At 34.7% G+C, this 21,886-nt stretch overlaps 1 protein-coding gene across 11 annotated transcripts in view; it reads left to right on the forward strand.

The window, feature by feature from the left end:
• Nucleotides 1–21,411, forward strand: part of NT5C3A (5'-nucleotidase, cytosolic IIIA) — a 43,346-nt gene extending 21,935 nt beyond the window's left edge. For 3 of the 11 annotated variants that reach the window (XM_004007914.6, XM_042249206.2, XM_060414775.1), the window contains 9 exons: nt 5,995–6,049; nt 11,898–11,996; nt 13,035–13,104; nt 14,097–14,143; nt 15,160–15,245; nt 17,779–17,868; nt 18,970–19,132; nt 19,668–19,868; nt 20,705–21,411. In XM_004007914.6, the coding sequence (XP_004007963.1) occupies nt 6,014–6,049; nt 11,898–11,996; nt 13,035–13,104; nt 14,097–14,143; nt 15,160–15,245; nt 17,779–17,868; nt 18,970–19,132; nt 19,668–19,868; nt 20,705–20,806 (894 nt within the window). In that variant the 5' untranslated portion in view covers nt 5,995–6,013 and the 3' untranslated portion in view covers nt 20,807–21,411. Of the gene's footprint in view, nt 1–1,769; nt 1,806–2,526; nt 2,624–5,994; nt 6,050–8,304; nt 8,346–11,897; nt 11,997–13,034; nt 13,105–14,096; nt 14,144–15,159; nt 15,246–17,778; nt 17,869–18,969; nt 19,133–19,667; nt 19,869–20,704 lie in introns of those variants that run through there. The other 8 variants (XM_060414776.1, XM_060414777.1, XM_042249208.1 and 5 more) reach the window with 7 other exon arrangements.
• The last annotated feature ends 475 nt before the right edge of the window (nt 21,412–21,886 follow it).

The raw sequence follows: 21,886 nt of genomic DNA on the forward strand, positions 1-21,886 counted from the left end.
ATCCCATGGATGGAGGAGCCTGGTGGGCTATAGTCCATGGGGTCGCAGAGAGTCGGACACGACTGAGGGACTTCACTTCACTTTCCCTTTGGCGATGATGCATTTGGAGTGATCTTTTAAAAATGTATCTTTAAAATTCTTGTCAGTGCTAACCATTTTAATATATTAAAGGACAGTTTAGTCAACACATTCATACACAGTACAGAGGCGTTTTCAAAATGGATCAACTAGTTGCCCTTAAGCCTCCATTGTTGTTGTTTAGTTGCTTAAGTCGTGTCTGACTCCTGCAACCAAACCACTTGGACTGTATCCCACTAGGCTCCTCCGTCCATGGGATTTCCCAGATAAGAATACTGGCCTGGGTTGCCATTTCCTTCTCCAGGGGATCTCCCCAACCCAGGGATCAAACCTGTGTCTCCTGCATTGGCAGGTGGGTTCTCTGCCACTGAGCCACCAGGGAAGTCCTGAGCTTCCATTACGAGAACCTAAAAGATTTTCCTCTAAGAGGAATATTATGTTGTCAATCTTCTCATCGTATTAAAATAAGATAGCAATGTCAAATTTTTAACATTTGGTAGATATCAAGTTTGGGTAATTTGTTAGTGGCCTTTTTTGAAAACAACTTTAAAATTTTTTCGTATCATTTGTAGTATAGAGTGCTATTTCACAAAGTTTGATTACTGAAATGTTATGTTGGTTCAGTTTGCTTTGAGTATAGATGAGAAAAGGCTAGTATACAAATTTATTTACATGAGTGTAGCATAGCCCTGTTCCTAATGATAAAGCTTCCCAGAGCCAGTAACGTAACTTATCTATCAGGCCCTGCCACATGGTATTAGCATATTTAATCCTACGACTCAGGTTAAAAACAAGACTGATTTCTCTTTAAAGGTTAAAAATATTTATCTTTACAACGGTTTGCTTTCATTTCCAGCAGGAAAGGAGCTTTTTAAATTTTTTAACCATAAAAATTAATTTTCATTCTGTTCAGAATTTTTAGATGATCCGTGCATGGTCTTGTTGAAATTTACAGTGTAGGAAAATGTGAAGAAAAACATAAAAATCACTTTAAATCCCACTACCCTGCAATGAAGATTGTTAACAACTTACCACACTTTAATGCAAATATTCTTTTTCACATGTCTTACATGAGCTAATCGTTTTAAAACTGTAAAATACACGTGACAGAGTTTACCATTTTAACTGTTTTTAAGTGTACAGTTCAGCGGCATTAAGAGTACTGACACTGTTATGAAACCACCACCACTGCTGCCATCCATCTCCAAGGCACTTTTCATCTTCCAAATTGAAACTCTGTACCTGTTGAGCAATAGCTCCCCGCTCTCCCCTCCCCCAGCCCTGGCAAACAGGACCTCATCTTGTTCACTTTGCATTAAAATATAATATTCGTACCGAGAAGTACACATACTCCAAGTGGGCTGACAGTTGAATCACATAATGAGGAAGAGGGTGTTTTCAAGTGTTAAAGCTGTTGAGGTTCCTCTTTTCTTTGCAGAGCACATTGGCAGTGCTCTAACAGTACAGACTTACCTTCTCTTTCTTAGCTGCCGCATTATTTTATTTCATCCTGTTCTGTAGACTGACTGGTGACTAGTGCAGCAGCAAGCCTGTCACCCAGAGCATAATAAAGCACTGTGTAGTAATGCGTCACAAGACTGATTTTGCATAGAGCTTATTAGCCAAGGCTTCGGGGACCGCCCTCGGCTGCACCTTGTGCTATATTAGTACTCCTCAGACAGGAAGAATTTTCTTTTGCTGCTGTAGCTTGTCCGGTTACTTTCAGGGTAAGTGTCTACAGTTCATATAAACAGTGAGTTTCTCTTGTTGAACTTCATCTGATTCTTAATTTGATTCTGTATCTTGTTGAAATTTTAGGCATTTAAAAATCCAAATTAAGTAAATTAAAATAGAATGATCCAGTGTAACATAAAACTTCTTTATAGTTTGCAAAGATATGAATATGGAGAACTTTGCAGTATCTTGGGCCTCAGAAATTCTAATTTGCAGGATCTAATTTTAAGAGCTTCTTGTTTCACATGTCGATGTTAAGAAAAAGCTACGTACCCTCAGAAATCTCTTTTCAGGGGGAAGAAAAAATCCAGTTTTGCTGTTCATTTAGTTGTTGTGTGACTCAGTTTTGCTGATGGCCACATGATTTGTGTACCTAGGATTAGGAACTTTTTATTCTTGCTAATAATAAAGATAATTAATTTTTATTTTGAGCCTATAAGCTTTATCCAGGATATCATGGAATGGCTTTATATTAGATATGTTTTATAAATTGATAAAAGCTGGATTACTGTCTGTAAGGATTACAACATACTGTATGATGAAAATTAAGATTCAAACATATACATTACCATCGATTCAAACATATGTATTACTGTAACAGCCTAGAATGTTGTCGTTAACTGAGATTTAAATAATTGAATTGCCTTATTTTTTATAGTTAGCTAGTGCAGCAGACCATTTCTTAAAGGCAGTTTACTTGGTTTTTATTGGCAGCCTGTATCCAAGCCCCACATCTCTGGATATTGTTTACTACCGATGCTGTTGTTGTAGGACAAATCCAAGGACAGAGTAACTCAAGAGTTTTCTGAGGGTAATCAGTATAAATTATCTATTTTCCCTGTGCCTTGGTTTTCGTATCTTGAAAATCACTATTAGGTAGTAGGGCAGAGGAGGTGTGGAGGATAGATGAATAAACTCTAAGCTCTGAAATTGTGTTTTCATAAGTATCTATGAAATTCTGAGAAGCCACGTTTTGCTATTTAAGAAAATTGGTATCAATTTCCAATTTTTAAATAACGAACCGTTGAAACCTGTTTTCTTCTATCACCTTCTTTTACTCTCCCACCTTTTGCTATTCAGTTTCATTTTTGTTTTCTGTTTGTATCAAGAGACAGTTTCACTTTCCAGTTGGTACTTTTTGTTGTTGCTATTTTTTTACTGCTGCCTTGAAAATCTAATTAGGGAGAATTCTTTAAATGCCCCCCAAGAAATTGATTTTATAATGTTTTACAAATAATGAATTTATAGTTTGATTTTCCATGTTCTGATCACCCTAAGTGTCATTATTAAAAACCCAAGCTTAGGACAAGTAATGTATGTTGCCAGAGGTATGCAGTCAGATTTTTAGGACTGTTGCTGATACCCTGTCCATACTGTAGTAATACATACCTTTTCTTATATAAGTAGTATACAGTTTATCATTCAAAATTTCATTACTTTATTGTATAGTTTAAATGTTTCTGAAAGTATCAAATTTAAAGCAGAATCACAGCTTTTTAAGCTAATAATATCAATAAATCTTAATATTTTTTCACTTTCCTGTAAGACAGTCTAGAGGGCCTTTAAAAGTATTCAATTTGCATTCAGATAGATACTTTAAAACTGTATAAAGGCAAGGCAGATTTTTCACTTGATATAGAAATTTTCAGTCATTGATTTATAAATAACTTCAAGGGGTAAAGATAATCATCTCAGAATGAAATACCACAATAGCTAAAACTTGTCAGTTCTCAAGTTTACGCTAGTCAAGTGAAGTTCTTACCTCTCGCTTCAGCCTTTAGCCTTGTCCTACATATTCCTTGTAACGAACACTGTTACAGTAGAGACCTTAAACTCACAGCAAAAGAACACAAAGTAATTATTTTTCCAGTTTCCACATTCTCCAGTCAGTATTTAAAGATTCCAAATACTTTGAAACTTCACAACTTCCTTAGGAGTTCATAGTTCAAGGGTAATATTTTCTATTTTTGAACAAGTCTTCTGCACTCGATTTGTTTTTTTCAGCAGCTCTTCTCTTGAAGCATCTGCAACAGATGACTGCTGGCAAAGTAAGCCAGAACTTTATATACCAAGTATAGGTTTACAAGCCTATTGGTTTAAAAATACTCTGCCCTAATTTTCAGTGTCGTTCTTAGAATACTGCCAGAATGCTGACATTTATACCTTAGTCTGTACACTTCTGTAATGATAGTGATTTTTCTATTAGGACTGTAGTATCACTTGTGTGAGATTATCTTTGAATAAGGATAAATTCTGGTCAGATTGCCATTGAAGGCTGCTGCTAAGCCACTTCAGTCGTGTCCGACTCTGTGTGGCCCCATAGAGGGCAGCCTACCAGGCTCCCTGGTCCCTGGGATTCTCCAGGCAAGAACACTGGAGTGGGTTGCCATTTCCTTCTCCAATGTATGAAAGTGAAAAGTGAAAGTGAAGTCACTCAGTTGTGTCCGACTCTTAGCGACCCTATGGACTGCAGCCCACCAGGCTCCTCCATCCATGGGATTTTCCAGGCAAGAGGACTGGAGTGGGGTGCCATTGCCTTCTCCGGCCATTGAGGACTAGGAAGAATGAAATATTGTCATTTGAAATTTGTGTAGTATCTAGTAAGCTGTTTAGGTTTGCTTAGTCCTAAAGTTGGCCTTTATTTATTATCAGATCAAATTTCTGATCACTCTTTGTTTACATTGTATTTTGTTTAAATAAAATTAATGAAGAGATCACGAGAAAGATGATTAACTCTTTTACCTATTAACACTGGCTTTTTTTTTTCCCCCTTTCCTTTTCTACTGAACATGAATGAAAGCTCCAAAAAGAGCCATAGTTGAGGATGGAGAGTGGAGAGGAATTGGGTCTGCTGGAGAACACATCACAAAAGATTTTAGATGCCCAGATAGTAAAATGTATTCTTCACTGCTTGAATTGTTCTCTTTTAGGTTTTTCAAATGTGTCAGAATATGTGATTTTTTTTATAAGCTTCATTGTGACTTTTTCACATTCTCCTTCCTCTTTTTCAAGCTAATAAAATGGTTTTATTTAAATAGTGCCTTCTGAGAAATCTAGAAACCCTTTTCAGATATTAAACATTGAACAAAAGCCATAAGCATTTCATAGTTTATATCTTGGATTCCATAAATGAAGAAACACTTGCCAGGTAATTTCAATGACAATATTTTTCACATGTGAAAAAATGGAGGTATCCTACTATTTAAATATTGTTTATCAACTCTAAGATGCCATCAATTATAAGATCATCGACCTACTAGCAGCCCTTCTGAGAGGGGTGGGAAATACTTTTTCAGGGAAGATATTTCCCAGTTTTATGTACTTTAAATGGAATAGGGGGTGGGTTTTAGAATTTGATAATTTTTTTTATATCTGCTACACACATTTTAATTATAAAAAACATTCATCTAATGTTCAACTTCTGTTACCAGAGTCTAAGAAAAAGTCAGTTTTTTCCTCAGCTAACTTACCCTTTTTAAGCAATGCTTTCATTATGAAATTTTGCTTATCTAGAATAAAGTGAAAATAGAGTCATTGAGGAACAAAAATAATCTTCTTAAGATTTATACTGCAAAAATGAAACTTAGTATAATAAGATGTCTTATCTAAAACCCTTAAATGATCATTCAGTTAAACACTATCACTTACCTGTTTTGTGCCAGACACTATGCTAGATTCAAACACAAGTCAAATCTTAGTCACAGCATTTCACAAAATTAAAGATTTTGATATGAGAAAGTTGAAGAATAAATTTGACTTTTGTGGATTATGTTTCTCCTTACATTCTGTTTGTATATTTCTTCACTGATTCAGGATTAATAATGCATAATTTTCCCAAAAACTTCATCCTTACATGTAGAGAAGATGTTGATAAAGTACTCACGCAATAGAACATTTTTTCCCAAATATATACTTCACTTTAACTATTCAAATCTTATTAAACCATATGAGTTCTTATAGGAGAGCTGCAAGTTCTCCATACACAATTTTTAGTCCAAAAGTTTGTGAAATAGAGTAAAATCTTTGCTGAGCTGCTTAGGAAAGAAAAAAGCTGACTTCAATAACTTAGTATTTCTGTCAAACCAAAAGTGTGTTAACATACAGGGAGAGCCTGAAATGTCTGTGTGTCACGTGTACCTCTTTTCTCTCTCTTTTACTGTGACATCACCTGGGAAAATCCAGAAGATTGGATAATCAAGAAATGCTTAATCAAGATTCTGCTGTACATGTGAAAATGGTGGGTATTCGAATATTTCCAGTTCCATTTATTAATGGTGAATCTGCACCACTTTTACCTCTGTCTTTAACCAGATAATTAATTATGGGACTGTAACTTTACACAAATCTTTCTTCACAATGCTAGACACACAACAGAATTTCAAGTACTTGTTGAACTGAATTTCCTTGGAATTTTTTTTTGCTTGAAATATGTGCACTAAAATGTTTTTCAGCAGATAAAATGATTACCCCATTTCTTTTCATGCTAAATTTTCCTTGCTCAGTAACACCACAGTTATATCATACAACATGAGATCTTTCATCTTAGGCCTCTGAATTAAAATTTTAACTAATTTAACTAACCATTTAACTAATTTTTTAAAACTTTTTGAACAGCAGTAGCTTTCATTGCATTATAGACATTAGGATGAGGTAGGGAAAATATAGGCTTTGGCTTCAGAACTGGCTTCAGATCTTAACTCAGTCCTTATTAGCCTGAGTGACACCCTTGAATGCAGGCAACCATCTCATCTTTAAGAAATACGCATGAAACCACCAGCCTCCTGTTGTCCTTATTCATATCTTTTCCCAGCTTTATTAAGATGTAATTAACCAATAAAATTATGATATTTAAAGTATCCAATGTGATTATTTGATATGCATATACATTGTGAAAGTTTACCCCCTTTAGTTACCATATCCATGACTTCACAAACCTACCTTTTTTTTTTAGAGACTATTTGAGTTATGGGGCAAATTTCAATTATATAATAATAATCACCATGTTATACATTATATACTCAGACCTTATTTACCTTATAATTGACATGTCCTTATACATATTTAATGAAAAAGTATATATAAAGTACTTAAAAGCACATGGTAAGCACTCAGTGAATGTTAATCTTCTATAGTATGTTAGTGTTTTATGTAAGTAGGATTTATTTGTAAATGTGGGTGAAATTATGTCCATCCTTCTTCAGTCACAAAATTTTAAAAATCACTATTTCTTTCTCTCTTTTAAAGAGGACAGCTGCCCGATGATCTCTTTCTTATTTTCTTTCTGTTCTTATTGTTCTTCCTTTTCCCTATTTTTTTATGCTTTTTCTTTCTAATTTTCTTTTTCTGGGTCAAACCTATAAACCAGAACTTAGCATGCAAGCAGCTTTGTGTCAATATTAGTAAATCTCTTGTTTCATTTAACTTTCCTCATCCAATGTGTGATGGGAGGTTAAAATTTATTCAGAGTGCTGATTAAGCTTGTCAGCAGTGTACTTAGAGCTCTTAGGATGAAGCATATGAAATTGCTGGTTCTTTAATACATGAAATAACAGTCCAATGTTGGCAGTTTTATATGGTTCAGTCTAATACTTGAACATGATCTTTGTATCCATTGCATGATTGGCATTTGATTTATTGATACTGAGCATAAATATCTCTGAATTAAGTCAGTCTAAACTCATTTTCTTGCTTGAGTTGATTTTTTTTTGTTTTACAAAAATGAATACAAGTGATATAAAAAATCCTACCATGTAATTTGTTGTTACCAGGATGCTAGGACCTTCTACTATCTGTCTCCTTTAGAAGCAAGTTGCAATGTAGTTGGGGCTTCCCTGGTAGCTCAGCTGGTAAAGAATCCACCTGCAATGTGGGAGACCTGGGTTCGATCCTGGTTTGGGAAGATCCCCTGGAGGAGGGCATGGCAACCCACTCCAGTATTCTTGCCTGGAGAATCCCCATGGACAGAGGAGCTTGGCGGGCTACAGTCCATGGGGTCGCAGAGTGGAACACAGCTGAGAGGCTAAGCACAGCACAGCAATGTAGTTAACTTACAAAAGCACTGTGGAAGGAAAACAAGCCTTTCGAGATGATACATGTTTAAATAATTTTTATTATAGTCTGAATTTATATAATTTTTACCTTTGGTGTGCTCTTCTAAAAAATTGATAACATCTTTTTAAGTTGCCAACTGTACCCTCAAGTTCTAGAAAAACAGAGCTATTTATCCTTTTCCCACATTAGACCCTATACTTTGACTCCTCCCCAGTCTCAGCACACCCAAATCCTGCTTCTCTCCAGAAGCCCAGCTCCATGGGTCTCCCTCCTTTGACCCCAGCAGAAGTAATCTTAGTTTCTTCTTTTTCTCTTATATTGTATATGGACATCTTGACAATGTTTTTATTATTTGGATTATTTGTATTACAATCCATGTTAGAGAAGATGAATTTGAGTATAAGATGTATATCTTACTCAAACTTCTGTTATCTCTTACAGGGATGCTTAACAGAGTGCCTTACACTTAATGACTATATATGGTAAATGAAGGAAAGAATTTGCCTACACTACTGTAATGTGGAGACAGGCCAGATATGTGGTAGGCAGGAGAGACGGCTGTCAGTCAACTTTTGCAGTGCTTAATCTTCAAAATAAAGCAAGAATCATCTAGGTGCATGAGTGAATAAATGTACCAGTCTGCATGGGTGGCTTTAAAAATATATACTTTTTATGTCATCACACAAAAATTGTACTGCCCACTCCTTTGTACCCGTAATAAAGACTTCTGTTTGTACCATATTTGACCATTGGAAAACAAAGGAAAAATATCTTCACTGAGAGCATCAGACAGAGATTCTTAAGTAATTCAAACTCATTTTTATGTGAGCTATGTTTAGAAATACACAGGTAGACATCATTAGGACAGTTTTGTGACTACCAGGCAGTATATTGTCTCAGTGTAGCCAGATAGTATCAAATAATCAGATAGTATCAAATAATCACATTATTTGTTCACAAATACTGTGAACAAAACTGTATAACTTTGATATCAATTTCTTTAGAAATCATACCTTCTGAATATGGAAGTAGACTAATAATCAGGAGTTCATTTCATCTGTACAAGTACAGTATATTTAAGATTAGCCAGAATAAGTATATTTTAGGTTTTCCTTCGTTATCGTTAGCATTGATTCAGCTTAGGCTCTCATCAGCCAGAATAGCCTGATTCTTGTCAGGAAAGCTTTGCTCCTTCCCCAGCATTTTACATTATGACCTTATAAAATGAATTTGTTTTCTTTTGCTCATAAATGATAGAAATTTTTAGTCCCTTATTTATTTTTCATAGCATTGTATTATAATCAAACTGGGAAGTTTTCAAACAATTTAAAATAACTTGCCCTTCAAATTTCAAGTATCATTATTTTATGTACCACCAAACAGGTGGGTGTATTGTGTCCAAGAGGACTATGAGGGAGGGATTTGAGAAATATGTGACATGTGATTAAGTGCATACTCCTGTAGTCTGCTTCATAATGTTCTGATATTCATTGATACATTTCATATAGTAAATTCTATTTCTTAGGCTGTAATCTAAAATATTTGAGTAAAATGTCTAATGTCTCAAGTTTTTGAGAAGTATTCATCATATACTTCAGTAATATTATATGTGTACTGGGAAAAGGGGAGATATGGTGTTTTACTGTATAATCCAAGGCAAACATAATTTTTATATTTCTTACACCTGTGTCCTCCACCCTCTTGTGTTCTCTGGAAACAATAGCTGCCCTTTCATCTGTCTTCATCACTCTTATTTCACTGTGGTACTGTTTGGGTATTCACTACTCATTTATCTGAAAATGAATGGTTATATGTTGTACAGAAGCAGGCATATGAACTCCTCTAGCCACTGGTTCTCTTTATTTTCACTGTAAAATAAACCAATCTAATAGTTGATAGCCTAGTAGAAACCAGCCTAATTAGAAGTCCTGTTTAAATATGGCTTTTTAGAATCAAATGTATTGTACGATGTGATTTCCTTGAGGCAGGACATCTTCCTTAGTATGGACACATTGAAACAAAATTTCTCATTTTTTTGGTGAAAATAGAGTGACATATACCCTCTGTTGCTTTCAGTAATGAGTTAGTTATTGAATAAAGCATATGCTGTTTATTATGCATCTTCCAGTTAAGGCAGCTCTAAGAGCAGAATTTGATTAGGGGATCAATTTACTTGCTAAGGTGTTTGTAAGGGAGCATCAGAAGTGACAGCAGTAATTCCTAAAATCCAACAGGAAAACAGTATGAGTATCATATCCCTAGTTTCTTATGTCTGACACAAAGTAGACACATGGTAAGTATTTATAAAACGAATGGGTGTTAATGAATGAAAAAAAGGAATATAGGAGCAAGTGTCTATTGATTTTTCTCATCTGTTTAAAAAAATCACAATAAAATAAAGTGATTTATTTCAGTTCAGTTCAGTCGCTCAGTCGTGTCCTACTGTTTGCAACCCCATGGACTGAAGCACACCAGGCTTCCCTGTCCATCACCAACTCCTGGAGCTTGCTCAGACTCATGTCCATCGAGTCGGTGATGCCGTCTAACCATTTCATCCTCTGTTGTCCCCTTCTCCTCCTTCCTTCGGTCTTTCCCAGGATCAGGGTATTTTCCAAGGAGTCAGTTTTTCACATCCGGTGGCCAAAATTTTGGAGTATCAGCGTCAGCATCAGTCCTTCCAATGAATATTCAGGACAGATTTCCTTTAGGATTGACTGGTTTGATCTCCTTGCATTTATTTAGATGCTTTAAATAACCTTTATTCTTTTGAAACACTTTAAAGTCCATTTAAGTTAAAAGGATCACTGTATGGAGGTTAATTGTATTGCAGGTTACCCTCCTACCCTATTTAAATATGGCTTTTTGAAATTACGTGTATTATAAATTCAGGGCTTTCATTCATGAAGAAAAATTTAATGTTCCTACTTCTGTTTTCTGTCTACTTCTGTATTCATCCTCCAATCTCAGGAAGACATGTTAACTTTTTTCTGATTTTCTGATTTTGTCCATTATGTAGGGACATCATGGAACCTAATAGATTTACCTGGTCAGATTCTCTTATAGCAGAGATACAAGGCCTGGGGAATTTTTCATAACTGTCCATAACACACATAAAATATGTTAATATTGGAAATAGCACACATATAATAATAGAATATAAAATAAAGTATACTGGATATAAGCCACTGTAGAATCTTAATTTGAGGTTCAGTTATTGTCTTTTTATACTTGGAGCTGACTATTAAATGATTCATAGTTTCCTCCCCCCAGTCTTTTTGTGCTATAAGAGCACCATGCTGGTACTAATTTTACTCTGATCAGTTATATTCTCTCTGTGACATGGTAGAAAAAATAAGCTATATACATAATGTTAACTGTTGAGCAAAACTAAAGCCTGCATAAACCAGCCTAAGTAGCAGCCTCAGCCCAGGTGGTCTAATATTTAGTAGTAATCTTAATTTGGAATAAATTCATTGTAAAATTTATGTCAAGAACAATGAAGTTTTGGGGGGTATAGTACAATAAAGGAGTAAAGATCTTGAAGCAGTCTTTCAGATTAAATACATTGATATTAATTTCAGAAAGCCAGATGCAAAAGTATATAATGTGAATGAGATAAACTATGTGCATATACATGCATGTTGCAATCATAGAAATGAAAACAATGGAAAACATTAAAACGCTTACTTGTTTAGCTTTGGGGAGTAGAATTATAGGCAATTTTTCTTTTTTATACTTCTGTTTTTTTCTGTTGTGAACATGCATGACTTTTATAATTAGAAAAATTGCATTTTCTGATAATGTATTTCAAATGTAGTTTTGTCTTAATCTTCTAGATGGAAATAACTGATGTGCTTTAAAATTTTTTGGCTAGATAAATGGCAATTTGTTATGGTGGTTTGCTTTTGTAAAATAATGCCTCAACACTTTTACATCTTTAAATAATATAAGCTTTTTATATTACTCTGCTTGGTATCAAAGAAACCTGGGGAAAAAGAAATTTAAAATGGTTAATTCATTTATTTGATTCTTAGATGCCGGAAATTCAGAAAAGTTCAGTTCACATCAAGAACCCTACAAGAGTAGAAGAAATTATCTGTGGTCTTATCAAAGGAGGAGCTGCTAAACTTCAGGTGAATCATTATCTAGAAGCCTTTGGCATTAAACCTCTATTTTTCCTGTTCTAGCAGACTCATTGATTTTATGTCTTGCTACAATCTGAATAAAGAAAGCTAAGATAGACAAGCTTTCCCTGTCCTTTTGGAATGTAAAATCTAAGAGATGTATCTGGAATTGGTCTAAAATATGCAGAATACCCCGCTGGAAACAAACAAAAGTTAATAACCTTGAAATAATTTGTTTTTCTTTAATATTAAGTGCTCAGCTAACTAGTGCTATGCATTAAGTATTAAACCATCTTAAGTAAATTGATTAACAATATGAATAATCTTATTAACAATATGAATAATCTTTAAAATGTGGACAGTTTCAAGGTATTCTTTTAATATAATAAATCATAGTAGTCAAAGTAATGTGTAACTATTAAGAGATAGCTAATTTTTCTAATTCTTTTTTTAAAGGAATGTTTTACATGTAAGTTAAATAATTTGGATATTCACTAAAAACTTGTTCCTTTTTTTAAACATTTCTGAAAAAAATATTTAGCCCAGTCTCCTAAGTTTCAAGAGCTGGTAAACTACTGCTGTGTATCATTCATTCATTCATTGGTTTAGTTTATTTAAATAGACAAATTAAATCAAGAATGTACAGTTTCAATAACTAGAAGCATGCCATAGTTTATTTCCACTGCACTTTTGTACATTGACCAAGTAGGTTGAAATTATGCAATGTTTTATTGCTATCGGAAATAGTAACCATATTACCTGCAGTTTCAAATTCCTATACTGATTAGTCAGATTTTATTTGGTGACTGCCCTGGGGTACTTAAGGTAAGTTCTTAAGGTAAGTTACTTAAGGTAACTTCACCCTGTAGTTAAGGAAATTCTCAAGACTTGACATATGAACTACTTTACTCAGTGTAGACAGAATAACCTCCAGTGGAGGGCAGGGACAGAACACTCTGGAGGAGTGTCATTCATCTAGAAAATGTGCATTAAGTGTCTGGCCTTGGTGGCTGTGATTTCATAATGCCTTTTCCCCTTTTCTTACAGATAATAACAGACTTTGATATGACACTGAGTCGATTTTCCTACAAAGGGAAAAGATGCCCATCATGTCATAGTAAGTGTGGCATTCATAAATAGAGTCACAAAAGTAATCATTAAGTTCCTTTTTTAACCTGTGTTATCTGAGATTGCTTGTGATTTTTTCTTCTTTATGGACATTGAAAGTGAGAGGGGCCTTCTTTTTTTATTATATTTTGAGGATTTGTCTTCCCCATGTTACATAAATGGCTATTTTCCTGTACAGTTTTGGTTGCAAGAGGAATGAAGACTTCTGAAATTTTCTCTCCAAATGTGGTCTACTTATTCAGGAAATATTTAAATGAATTTAAACTTTGAAGTAGCCTAAAGAAACAGATTTATCAAATACTTTGTTTTCTAGGAATGTTACTAAATTTTTGTGTCATTGATAAGTTAAAGAGTGAGTTACTAAATAAATAGCAACTTAAAATGTATTGCTGGAATAATATACCTTTTTTGTTTTCCATACTTGGAAGTGAATTTTTAAAATAATACTCCTTAACCTGCAACCAGAGATATTAGCCCTCTCTTACTTACTGTTGGAACATGTGTAATTTGAGAAATCATTGATAAATTTATTTTAAAAACCACTAAAAATTACACCCTTTGGCCCAATAATTTTTCTCTGGAAAATTTCTAACTAAGTAATCCCAAATTACTTAGTCGGGAAAAAGCTTTAGATCTAAGCTTTAGATTTTAAAATCATTAGATTTTCTAGGAATGCCATGTGAATTATAACACTAAGACCAGAAGTTGTAATGATCATGCTTCTTGACCTGACATTTAAGTTAACAATAGTAAGTTATTTATATTACTGGTAGCATCAATCAGAGTATTTCTTTTCTTTTTTTATCTTTTAATTGAAGTACAGTTGATTTACAGTGTTATGTTAATTACTTCTCTACAGCAAAGTACTCAGTTATACACATATATATATTCTTTTTAGTTGTTTTCCATTATGGTTTATCCCTGGATATTACATATAGTTCAGAGTATTTTTTTAATGCCTAGTTTGCTTTCTTTCCTTAGATGTCATTGACAACTGTAAGCTAATCACAGATGAATGTCGAGAAAAGGTAAAGTCTAACTGTAATCCAGGGTTACTCAAAGACATCATTACCCTTTTCTCTGAGAATTTTTTCAGGTTCATTTACACAAATAAGAATAGATGCAAAAGTTCTTATAGCCATATCTGGCACAGAGTAAACACTCAATAGATCTTAGGCTTATTGTATGGATTATATGCTCCCAACTTATTTTAATAAAAAAATCAATAATAACTTTTTAATAATAAAACTTTCATGAGAAACTTTTAAACTGATTACCAAAAGAGTCTGATTCCTTACATTAACTGGAGAATTAAAACAAAAATATTGTGATGGAAATTCCCTGGTGGTCCAATGGTTAGGATTCTGTGCTTCCAATGGAAGGAGCACAGCTTTAGTCCCTGGTCAGGGAACTAAGATCCACAAGCCTTGCAAGCAAAAAAAGAAAAAAGTACTGTGGTTTTATGTATTTTGTTCCCTTAAATTGATAGGAAACTGCCTCAGTTCTCTGTTTTCCTTGAGTAGGTATCTACCTATGTCTGTTTTAACAAATAAGACTCCAAATATGAATCAAATTTATACCTTCATAGGAGAAAAAAATATTTTTTTGTAGTGATAATTTGATTATTTCAGGTCACTGAATTACTGACCTGAAAGTAAGGTAACTTCTTGTAGATATGGTTTGAAAGCGAAAGTGAAGTTGCTCAGTCATGTCCGACTCTTTCCGACTCCATGGACTGTAGCCTACCACGCTCCTCTGTCCGTAGGATTTTCCAGGCAAGAGTACTGGAGTGGGTTGCCATTTAGTTACATGTAAACTAAGGATTCATGGGGTCGCAAAGAGTTGGACACGACTGAGCGACTGAACTGAACTGAAAGATCAACAGAGATCACTTCAGTGGATATATGCATTGGCTAGGCAGGATCTTCACCATATAAAGCAGTGTGCGGAAAACACTTGTTTACATTGTTTTGTTTTCTGTTAGACTAAGCAGCTTAATGACAACTCTGTAATCTTCATGATTAAATTATTTACTTATTTCTAGTTACTGCAACTTAAGGAAAAATATTATGCTATTGAAGTTGATCCTGTTCTTACTATAGAAGAGAAGTACCCTTATATAGTAGAATGGTAAGTGTGCATTGGGTGATGGGAGCGTTAAAAATATAAAACAGCATTACAGTTACAATTAATGGTTTATTTTCCCCCTGTACTGTACATAAATAGATTCATAAATTAGCCAGTGAGTTAGAGCAGTGATTAAATATGACAGCATGAACTCTGATTCTCTAAGCACTACAGCAATCTAGAATTTGTTTTAAGATGAAGATCAGTGGGAATAAATTTAAAATCATATCCTCAAGCATTAAATTAACAATGATTTTTTTAAGTATATGTGGCTGAATGTGCAAAGAAAAAGAATTAGGATTCAAGTTAACTCTGAACTCAGTTGGAGCCAGCAGGTGACATAGTTACTGAGAAATGTGCCTCTGATGTTGGTCATATTAATTGAAATTGCAGCATTCCAAGCAAATCACAGCGAAAGCATTGTGTTGAGTCCGGGGAGAATGCTATTAAAAGAAATGTTGACAAACTTAGTCTGTGTCATAGGAGTCCACTAAGCCACCCCATTTGAGGAAGATTTCAAGGAATAGAGATGATGCTTTGATTTGAGAGGCAACTTATGGTTTTGGAGTCTTAAGAGAACAGGAATGATGTTACTGGTCTTCATAATCTCATTACCTAACCTGAATACCTTGCACACTTAATCAGTGTCTATGGTATGAAGCACTGAAAAGAGATTAGACTTACTTTACTTGCCTGTCCACAAAAAGAATTGAATCTAGCCTTGGAAGGCTTATACCAACTTATTTCAACATGATGAAAGAAAGGACTATTCAGCAATTAGACTTTCCTAGCAATGGTATAAGCTTCCTTGTGAGAATGAGCTCGCTAAAAAGATGGGAGCTGATGCAGAGAAGAGGGTCACCTGGGAATATTATAGATGGATTTTTAGATATCAGCTAGAGAGCTTCTGAAGGCTTATTATACTGAGATGCTGTAATTATAGGTGGTTTTATATAATTACAGAGCACCTATATGTAAAACTTTCCATGGCAAGAATTTTCTCTTTCTCACTAGGCAATTTAGGCTACTCATAAAAATTTAGATCACAAACAGGTGGGAAAAAAATGCTATTTTTTCATTCATTTGCTATTCATTCTTACTGCCGTCAGAGAAATGATTATGCCTTCCTAGCTTCAATTCAGTTCTTCTCTGTAGACTAAAGAAAGATTTACAACTAGTATCCTTTCAATATCTAATTAACATATTAAAACTAAACCAGTTTGAGAACTGGGAAATATGATAAGAACATGCATATCACATTTTGAGACACATGGGATATATATTCATTAGTGATGAACTTAAATCTCTAAAATTTAAATTCAAAATTACAATGAATAAAGTACTTATTTTCGCATGCGGAAGAACATTTTTAATAAAGATAATAGTCTTCAGTTCAGTTCAGTCACTCAGTCGTGTCCAACTCTGCAACCCCATGAACCGCAGCATGCCAGGCCTCCCTGTACATCACCAACTCCTGGAGTTTACCCAAACTCATGTCCATCAAGTTGGTGATGCCATTCAACCATCTTATCCTCTGTCGTCCCCTTCTTCTCCTGCCCTCAACCCTTCCCAGCATCAGGGTTTTTTCAAATGAATCAGCTCTTCATATCAGGTGGCCAAAGTAATGGAGTTTCAGCTTTAACATCAGTCCTTCCAGTGAACACCCAGGACTGATCTCCTTTAGGATGTACTGGTTGGATCTCCTTGCAGTCCAAGGGACTCTCAGGAGTCTTCTCCAACACCACAGTTCAAAAGCATCAATTCTTCGGCTCTCAGCTTTCCTTATAGTCCAACTTTCACATCCATAGACTTGACTAGATGGACATTTGTTGACAAAGTAATATCTCTGCTTTTTAATATGCTGTCTAGGTTGGTCATAACTTTCCTCCCAAGGAGTAAGCATCGTCTTTTAATTTCATGGCTGCAATCACCATCTGCAGTGATTTTGGAGCCCCCAAAAATAAAGTCAGCCACTGTTTCCACTGTTTCCCCATCTGTTTCCCATGAAGTGATGGGACCAGAAGTTTTCTGAATGTTGAGCTTTAGCCAACTTTTTCACTCTCCTCTTTCACTTTCATCAAGAGGCTCTTTCTGTTATAAGGGTGGTATCATCTGCATATCTGATATTTCTCCTGGCAATCTTGATTCCAACTTGTGCTTCTTCCAGCCCAGCATTTCTCATGATGTACTCTGCATATAAGTTAAATAAGCAGGGTGACAATATACAGCCTTGACGTACTCCTTTTCCTATTTGGAACCAGTCTGTTGTTCCATGTTCATTTCTAACTGTTGCTTCCTGAGCTGCATATAGGTTTTCAAGAGGCAGGTCGGTGGTCTGGTATTCCCATGTCTCTCAGAATTTTCCACAGTTTATTGTGATCAACACAGTCAAAGGCTTTGGCATAGTCAATAAAGCAGAAATAGATGTTTTTCTGAAACTCTCTTGCTTTTTTGATGATCCAATAATAGTCTTAATTTGCCTTAATTGATATTCTCCTTTTCTTTGATAATTTGACATTCTCTTTATACTTTCCAGGTATACTAAATCACATAGTTTGCTTGTTGAACAGGCTTTACCGAAAGCCAAACTTAAAGAAATTGTGGAAGAATCTGATATTATGCTCAAGTAAGTTTCTCAGATGTTTTGTTGTTAATTTTCTACAGACTTGAACTACTGTCATATATTTATTCACATGTGTTTTTTAATTAAGAAAATCTATAACAATGTTATATATAAAAACATATCCAAAATATGCCACTTGGTGAGATAAGGAGTTTAGAATAACAGATCATTTCAAGACTAAAAAATTTATGAAACCAAAATCATTTTGAAATATTTTAGCAAAATACTTTTGAAAGACATGATTATGAAAGGAAAGTTTATAGATCAACTTGAAAAGGATTTTAAGCTTATAATTGCTTCTGTTACATGATCTGTTTTCTGAATTCTCAGACTCCCTTGAAAACTACTATTTTAGCAGATAATAAAAACATTTGTAATCATGAATAATATAAACATTTTTAAGCTAATTTCACTACTCTTTACCACTTAAAATTTTTAAACTCGATAGGCAAATATGATGATGCTATTTTTTTCTCTTTTTTTTGATGATACTACATTTTTAAGGTGATCTGCTTCTAAGGAAAAAAGCATTAAATTGTCATAAAGAGTGTGAGGACAGCTAGTAAGTATTCCTTTGTAGGCAGCTTAATTCTATAGTCCACTAAGAGTGAAATAAGTTTTGATTTTAAGATCAAGACATTACCTGTAGCTGCCAGATCTTAGGTACGAGAGATGCCAGATGTAAAGAGAATACAGCTGAGTTCCTGCCACTCTGCTTTTCCTATAATAGGGAATAGATGAACAAGATGACAAGCAGGAGGTCTTCTAGCTCACCGTTTGTGGGTTTTTCAAGGTGTGGTTCATCTATTTGCTGTTAAATGGTATACATAGTGAACTGTAGATTTATGTCCATATTCCAAGCAAGTCTAAAATCATCTAATTTGTACTTAGAATTTATTGAAAGTAGGATAAAAAGTTAACCAGATTGAAAAACTTGTATTAGTATCATCATAGACATCAATAACAGCCCTCTTGGGTAGTATTTTGAAATGAGAATATAAATGAGCCATAGAACCAAGTAGAACTATTTCACTTTTTTAACGTCTAGGTGAAAAGGAGATATATCTTGCTCTTTAACACTCAATTCCCACCTCCATCTCACAGGGAAGGATATGAGAATTTCTTTGATAAGCTACAACAATACGGTATTCCTGTGTTCATATTTTCGGCTGGTATCGGTGATGTGCTGGAGGAGGTTATCCGTCAAGCTGGTGTATATTACCCAAATGTCAAAGTAGTGTCCAACTTCATGGATTTTGATGACAATGTAAGATTATCAAATCATTCTTTATAATTTTAATATCAGAAAATATTTTAATCACATAAATACATTTTAATTTACTCTTTAGTGTATTATATATTCGTTAAATTAGGCCAAGTTGGTGGGCCTTCTATGGGACTTATCTCTCCACGGTTATGTCTGTGTCCATATTTTAAAAGTAATATACCCTTCTTAAACTTTGTTCCTGAAGCTGCAGTCTAATAAGTAGTAAAACTTCAAATTTAATGCAGCAATTCTGAACATTTAATATCTATAGATAGAGAAAAAGTGAATTAGAACTGATGTTATTGAATGAGTTCTAAGAAAGACAATATATTATGATAAACCTAAAATGAAACCGTTTGGGTAGGAAACAACTGAAAAGTAAAAACTGGGTTTTGGGCACATTGTGTTTAACATTTAAAGTGGTCTCTAGAAAGTCACTAACTTCTCAGAGCCCTTCTTACCTACCATGAAAGTGAAAATACAAAAAGTAGAACTTGCAGAAGCTATTCTTTCAAAGGATTTATATTTTTAACAGGGGCTGCTCAAAGGATTTAAAGGAGAACTAATTCATGTGTTTAACAAACATGATGGTTCTTTGAAGAATACAGAATATTTCAATCAACTAAAAAACAATAGCAACATAATTCTCCTGGGAGACTCCCAAGGGGACTTAAAAATGGCAGATGGAGTAGCCAACGTGGAACACATCCTGAAAATTGGGTATCTAAATGATAGAGTAAGTATGCAGATCTGTCATTTAATTCTAAGGAAAAAACTAGGATGAAACTTGTAGAAAGTTGTTAGCACAGGTACCTGAGAAAGTAGTTATCTTAAGGACATTTCAGTTGCTCTTTACCCCTTTACTTTGATGATGATTAAAGGACTTGACATGCACATATGCATTCTGTAGGTCTTGGTGGGGAGGGAGAATATACCTTCTCAGTGAGGCATCTCTGGCCTTTCCCCACTGGAAACTGGTATCATTCCCTAACCAGGAGAATAAAAAATGTCTCTGCTGCTGCTAAGTCACTTCAGTCATGTCCGACTCTGCGACCCCATAGATGGCAGCCCACCAGGCTCCCCCATCCCTGGGATTCTCCAGGCAAGAACACTGGAGTGGGTTGCCATTTCCTCCTCCAATGCGTGGAAGTGAAAAGTGAAAGTGAAGTCGCTCAGTCATGTCCAAGCTCTTTGCTACCCCCTGGACTGCAGCCTACCAGGCTTCTCCGTCCATGGGATTTTCCAGGCAAGAGTACTGGAGTGGGGTGCCATTGCCTTTTCCAAAAAGTCTCTAGATATTGCCAAATATTCCTTGGGCACTCTCTCCCCAGTTGAGAACCACTGGGCTAGAGAGAAATCATTTTGGAAGAAAAGCCACTGTATGGAAACTTTCTATATCAATGAATTAAAAAAATTTTTTAAGTATTTCTTCATATCAAAGCTTTTATGAAAACAAATTAAGTTACTACATTTTACCCAAAAGATTTGATGTGATAGTGAGATTTATACTGAGATTATTTACTTCTCCTCCCTGCATGTTAATTTCTGTGATTTTTTTTGATTGTTGATTAGGTGGATGAGCTCTTAGAAAAGTACATGGACTCTTATGATATTGTTTTAGTAAAAGATGAATCACTGGATGTAGCCAACTCTATCTTACAGAAGATTCTATAAACAACCATCCTTCAAGAAGACCTCTCATCCGTGGGTGCAATTGATGAAAGAGCTGCTCATCTGTTCATCTGGCTAAAAGACTTTTTATTTATAATATATTCTTGCTCTTGAAGTTTTTCCTCTGTATTACTGAAGTATTTTCAGATTTGTTGAATCCATCAACTGGAAGTTCCTATTTCTCCACCTCTCTCAACACACTCCTCACTATATATTTTTTAACAAATTTTAAAAATTCTTAGAGCTAAAATTGGAAAAATAACTCCCTACATTTCCAGAGTGACTTTTGTAGCTTAATGTTACTATGACATTTTCGAGGAATCTTTTTACATTGGGAAAGTTTGTAGAAGTTTTAAAAGTTTTATGAAATGATGAAATAATGTGCATGATTTTAAGTGTTGTCATTTTTATAATTTGTGTGAATTACGCTGATGGTATTAATCATCTCCTAAAACTTATGTTTAGTTCTTTTGTTTGGTAAAAATCAGTATTTACCAAAAAATATTGGCACTTGATGTTTGAAAAATATCCATTGGTATCGACATGTCACTAATCATTACAGAATGTTCTGTATCAAAGCACTGATGATAAACATGAAATGAAAAGCCTTTGTAACTCTGTCAAGACTATTATTATTCATTAGCAAAGCCTGCCATGATTTTCTTGCATGTATGTGTGATACATGAATCCTAATGTCTTTGTCATAGTGCCTACTTAGGTTATTTTCAGATTTACACACTATAAGAATAAAAAAGATTTTTACAGAGAAAATTTAATTTGCCCTTCAGAAAATAGTGGGGCCTGGGAAAATTGTTTTCCCCCTGTAAAAATATTAGTAAAAGAGGTACTTTGTTGTACGTCTAAGTGTTTCAGAAACAGCCATAAGCAGAAAACAAAATGTTGCTGGGTCTCATGGTGACTAAAATAGCGTACTTCAGCATTCGGAACCAGTATGCTTCTCTGCAGCCTGACTTCCCATTCCAAATTTTGGCTGCCCTGTAATTGGTTTACACAAGGCTAAGTCTTGCCATTGTGGTAAATTTGATCCTGACCCTAGCCCTTGAACTGCAGTCTGTGAGCAAC

This window comes from Ovis aries, chromosome 4 (genome assembly GCF_016772045.2).
Source record: "Ovis aries strain OAR_USU_Benz2616 breed Rambouillet chromosome 4, ARS-UI_Ramb_v3.0, whole genome shotgun sequence".
Taxonomy (NCBI): domain Eukaryota; kingdom Metazoa; phylum Chordata; class Mammalia; order Artiodactyla; family Bovidae; genus Ovis; species Ovis aries.